Source organism: Mesocricetus auratus, unplaced genomic scaffold, assembly GCF_017639785.1.
Source record: "Mesocricetus auratus isolate SY011 unplaced genomic scaffold, BCM_Maur_2.0 Super-Scaffold_6730, whole genome shotgun sequence".
Taxonomy (NCBI): Eukaryota; Metazoa; Chordata; class Mammalia; order Rodentia; family Cricetidae; genus Mesocricetus; species Mesocricetus auratus.
The window spans coordinates 57,381,178-57,387,177 of NW_024429184.1; the positions used below are offsets into that span (position 1 = coordinate 57,381,178).

General features: G+C 37.4%; 1 protein-coding gene across 1 annotated transcript in view; it reads right to left on the minus strand.

The window, feature by feature from the left end:
• Zfhx4 (zinc finger homeobox 4) overlaps positions 1–6,000 on the minus strand; it is a 187,081-nt gene that overhangs the window by 155,057 nt on the left and 26,024 nt on the right. The window contains 1 exon segment of the mRNA XM_005066775.4: positions 5,736–6,000. This exon segment is cut by the window's right edge and continues 238 nt beyond it. Coding sequence (XP_005066832.2) covers positions 5,736–6,000 — 265 coding nt within the window.

A 6,000-nucleotide genomic window follows, 5' to 3' on the forward strand; every position in this document is an offset into this window, starting at 1 on the left:
AGAGGTAAATGGAAGGAGCTTTAGGAAAGGTGACTGTTCTTTTTTGGTTGGTTGGTTGGTTGGTTTGTTTTGCTTTGTTTTTTCGAGACAGGGTTTCTCTGTTTTGTTTTGGAGGCTGTCCTGGAACTCGCTCTGTAGACTAGGCTGGCCTTGAACTTACAGAGATCCGCCTGCCTCTGCCTCCCGAGTACTGGGATTAAAGGCGCGCGCCACTAACGCCCAGCAAGGGGACTGTTCTTCCTAGTCTGACTCCCAACTGATTCCCTCAGCCCTAATACACCTCTAACCTCCCTAACACAGAAATTCTTCCAGAATAAGCAAATACATTAACAACATTTCACTCTGAAAAGGACTAGAAAGTCATTTACCATGATAGAAGTGTCTCTGTTTTTATGGACTTTCTTATTTCCCCTTAATTAAAAGAATGCTTAGAATTGGAAGCTAGCTGATCTTGCAACATGGAGTACTTCCATGAGCAGAAGATGTAGATGGGAAGGAGAGCAGCATCATACACATAGAGGAATGACAGAAGCCCAGGTTAGGGAAAGACACAAGGGAGTAGAATGCCACATTTTCCATTTTTCAAAATTGTGTCTAGGTTTGATAACAATTTCAACACCAATATTATTTTTATTTACCTTGACATAGATACAATTAAGCTTGGATAAAATGTGTCCACCTGTTTATAATTAATAGCTTTGGAGGTGAAAAAAGTGCTTGCCACATGAATACAGTGACAGAAGTTCACATTTGTACCAAAGTGGCCTGATTTACACATGGCTAAGTTTCAGGCAACATCATGCTTAGGAACAGAAGACTGTTTAGTCGGAAAGGCCAGCCAATTACAGTGTGATCTGAAAACACTCGTGATTCATTAGTTGCTATTAGCTAACCGGTTCCTCTTTATTTGATCTGTGTATTTATTAGTTCTAAGTATTATGCAAGCATGGATTGTTCTACTAGAAATTATTTTCAACCTCTGCCTGTCTTTTAATATGAGTATAGAATGGAATAATTTGAATTGTGATTACTCACAAAAAAGTACAACTGGAATTAAATTTCACACTGCTTTTCAACCTTGAAATGAACATTAATGTGAAGCTAATACAAAAAGTACAAAAATATTTCCATATTCAGACTAATGTTCAGTCAGGGAAAACTTTTGTTTATATCTGAACACAGCTTTCTTCATCTAAACAAATACCTAGAATAAGAGTCAGAAAAACCTGTTGGGATTTCTCAGAGCATACCCATATTGCAATTGCCTTTATACAATGACCTTAATGTAAATGTGTAGCGCATCATCTTCGAAGCACTTTCACCACCATACAAGAACAATGACATCGATGACTACAATGGTACATATCTGGTATATTTGATTTTAGGTTGCAAAGTTGGATTTGGGCAGATGGTTATAAAAATGCCTGTGACTCACTGAGAACTTCAAACCATTCAGTATTTCCTACTAGCAAAAACAGCAAAGGGGTAGGCGATACCAGTCATTCCACAGTTTGTTTTCGTTGCACTTCATTCTTTTCTATGCCCGTCCTCCCCTCACCTTGACTTTCAGTTCTTAATCTGGATCTTTTCTTTAATGTAAATCATAAACGAGAAAAACTGACAAACTACTCCTTGGGTCCATGCCACCCTTTAAGAACCTAGAACTAAACCTCTTGTGTGTGTGCCACCATTCTCCACGGAGACAGGTCGAGGCTTCAATGCTTTTAGCCTTTGTGAGATCCAAACAGCAAAACAGCACTCTGGAAGTCAGACAGGTTTGTTTGCCTTGCTCCTGGGTTTACTTCTGCCTCCCCTCCCATGGAGAGAAGCAACTCAAGCAGTTCAGTTTTTGACTTTGAACCAGAGAAGTTGTGAACACTCACACATTCACGCAGGAAGAAGAGAGCTGTCAGAGGACACAGACAGCTAAGCGTGGGCTTGTTCAACACAGGGCAATGTTTAAGCCAAAAGGCTGGCCACAAAAGCCAGCCTCATAGAGCCAATAACACACTCCAGTGTATTCTGGAATACTGCCCAAATCTTCCTTGACTGTCCCAACTTTCATGTATAATGCTAAGTGGTTGTTATTACAACTTTCCACTGGACTTGTCAGAAAATGCCAGGGCTCATTTAAGAAGCAGAGCAAACTACAATGCGTTTTTAGAATGAAGGCTGAGAGAAGGTAAAGGAGGTCCCTTGCAACACTCCTTGGTTGACTCATTAGTTCATTACATCATACAAACATTTAGTAAGGACCCAATATGTAAAAACCAATTCACCAAAATATAAGAGATTTAGAAGCATGAAAATTTAAAAACTATAATGTAGCTTAGTAAACTAGCTATCTTAAAACCAGTGTTTTAGATTTACACATGTATGCTTATGGACACGAACTTACAAGACAGAGTTTAACCGCCTGCACACTTAGCCTTGATAGATTCCCTTTAAATACTCATCCAGGCACTAACAGGGAAGATTAAGGGCAATGTAAAATTTTTTCTTTCTGCTTCATTTTCCTGACCAACTTTCTTTCATCACTAAAGTTTCTGAAGAAAAAATACATCAAGATAAAATAGTATTAGAACTTTAGAAAACGTTGCTGAAAAAATGAGGAAGATTTTTGAACAATAGCAAAGTTGCTTTTCAGAAAAAAAAAAACTAAGGAAAGTAACATTATACTACCAAAGTGAACACAGCTTTTTTTTTCTTTCAGTCATCCTTAGCAATAGACATAACAGTTTTTTTTTCTTTTTCTTTTTTAGTCCATATGGAAACATCATCAACACATTCTGTCTCTGGATTCTTTGCCAAAATACCATAGCCCACAAGCCATCCACCTTAAACATAAAAGGAGAGGTGTTTTTCTAGTCAAATAAAGAAATAATTTTTACTACCTCGCGTGTAATGTTAAATCTGACTAAATCCTGCCAAATACATTAAAACAACATCTGTAAAACAGATTTTCATTAAATTGATCAGTTTAAAGTTAAGCAGCTCGGCAGATGATGCTTTCACACTAACCCTTGACCTTTAACTTTTAACCTCCTTAGGCAGAATAAAGCACACTGCTCTTTTAGGTGATGCTTCTTCAACTTGACAACGAAGCCAGTCGAGTGTTTTATTCAAATTGAACTGACACGTTGCCACATTTAGAGTGTTATGAATCAATATGTTGTCAATAATGAGCGAAGCTATTTTCTTGCAGCCCTGTGTCTGTCTTACAAATGTAACTTGCCACTTTCCTCTAATATCTAAATAATTCACAGTGCAAAATGGTACAAATTAAACTCTTAATGAAAATAAATTTTATGGAGAAGATTATTGTCTAGTCATTAACTCTGAAACTATTTTAAGTCTAATTTTAATATTTAAGCCATATGATAATCCATGACTTTTTTTTCCAGGCCCAAGTCAATTTGTTAGGTTCTCATTTAAAAGCAATTAATGTTACTTATGAACCAATTTTATTTTGCTGAGACAAGCTGGCCAAGCTAATCTTCTCATCTCTGTGTTTGAAATACTCTCTTTCTGAATCGCATAGCTTTGGAATTCAGTTTGGAAATAGCATGTTCAATATATAACTACTCAGGAGTGTTTTATTTTCTGACTATTTCTAGAACTATGCAAAAAATAGCTGAATGGTCAGATAACAGGTTTCAGTACTCAAATATTTTTGGTATTCCTTGAATTTAACGTAACATTTTTCTGTTTAATATTTAACAACTGTTTGCCTGCTGACCATATTTAAGCATTATATTAGGTATAACCGGCTAATGAAGGGATACACAACCAGAAACAACAAATGATATGTCTTATAGGATCTTTAACTTAACTATGCATCTTCTTCTGCTTGTGGGACAGATTGTGTTCTTGGTGTTACAGCCTTCTTTAGAGTCAAGTATTTATCGTAACTGACCTTTGCTGATTCAAAGTCAACACCCAACTGTCCCTCCTAGGGAACTTCATGTTGAGCCCTGGAACTTTGTGAATGGCACCACGAGAGTAAGGGGGATCTCATACTTACAGAAAGAATTGCTTGAATTTCACACACACACACACACACACACACACATACACACACACCCCTGACAACATATGAAGAATTATCAGACAGTTTGATTAAGTAACCCTTTTTAAGAATATAAACAATAACACTCTCCCTTTCACTAGGTTCCCACCTGAGAGTAATAAAATAGAAAAATCTGTACATTTATATCTCCTATGCACAACATGTTAATTTAAAGTGTTAGAGGGACTGCGTGAATATAAACACAGTTCATGAATATTCTATATAGCTCCCAGGGTCTAAATCTATTATTTATACAAACTTAATGTTTTGTTTTTTTCTCCTAGGTATTCTAAAACTTTTAATAGGTCAGGTATCAACAGGAAAAAAAAGTAGGCAATTGAACAGTTGTCAACTGTTGCTGCAAACCCATGAATTATAATACAATTAATCCTTTATATTATATTTTCAATAGCATTGAGGTAGCAGCGCACCATCTTACATTAGGGCCTGCACTCCCCACAAACTGAGCAGCCCAAATCTAATGCTTTCATTATCGATCCATGGAGTGCCAATATTGCAGGAACAATGTTACATATTCTTACACTGAGACTATAAGTTTTTGTGTATAGTATATCTATCTAAAATTTAAACAACTTCACAGCAGCACACTAACCAAATAAGCAATTCCTGAGTCTAACCCAGATGACCATGTCTGCTTTTGCTGTTGTGTCTGCAAATTTAAATAGGATTAGGAAAGCTATAGGTACTATAATTGTTGGTTGACTCCTGATAGTATAGTTATCACTGATTTCTAGTATAAATCAATAGATAACACTTGCAAAATGGATTTTGTAATCATATTTAGAGCTTGTTACAATGACTAATGGTTTGCAATATTTTCTGAATTTTAATATCCTCTAGACAAAAGAAGTTTTTTTAATAAGTAACCAAGTTATTCATCACAGAAATGACTGTGCTATACTTGTACCGAAACCAAGACAATCAAGGCAATCCAGTGAACTAACTACAGAAAATAAATTCTTCAGTTATCAGGGTCCAGAAAACATCAAGACTCATGCAATACATGCTGCTCATCACTTTCATGTATGAATAACATCTGCATAGCTTATCCCAGTGAAGATAAAAGTGAACTTGTCTTCTTAAGTGCATATTTATGTATGCCACACCCTCTTGGGAGGGGAGGCAGCATTGCTAATTGGAAAAGCAATCACATAAAAGAACAACAGAGTGGAGACTTCCAATTGATGCTGAGGAAGGTTGTATTTGTTATCTGTCAGTAGGGGTTCACATATACAAACGTCCTGTCCGGGTCAATCTTGTTTATCACCAAACAAATGATGATACACTTTGTTCCCTGCCTCCCTGCCTCCATTAATATTTAGTGACACTATATTTTTGTTCCGTAAAAACAGTAACTAAAACATAGCTTCAAAGTACTATTTTTCTAATGACACTGCAGAAAAAAATAATTTTATTGTAGGCGGCCAGTGAAGCAATCTATGCCCCCTGAGATCGGTGGAAATAGAGCAGGGAGCAAACCCCTAGTTTTCACTGCTGGGCATTCCATATACCCTTAGGAATGATAGCAGAAGCTGCAGTGTCCATCCTTGCCCCTGCCCTCTCCTTGCCAGTCTGTGCTCTGAACTCTGAAATGGTTAATGCTTTTATCTACTCTGTGCCAATGAAAATGGATGGCACTGCTTACCTTGTAGAGTTTCAGGGCCGCCTCATGCCTGTGATTGGTGGTATGCAGACGCAATTTATCCACACTGTTGGTGTAGTAGTCACAGGCGTTGCACTTTAGGTGAACAGGGTTGCCAATGGCAATGCACTTCAGCCTCCACTCATTGCTTTTGCCCCCTTCTTTGATGTGGGCCACCAGTTGGTATTTCTGCATATGCTTATCAGTCTTGCAGTGGAGCTGGAAGTTGGCTTTGAGCTGTGTGTTGTAGTTGCAGAGCTTGCACTGG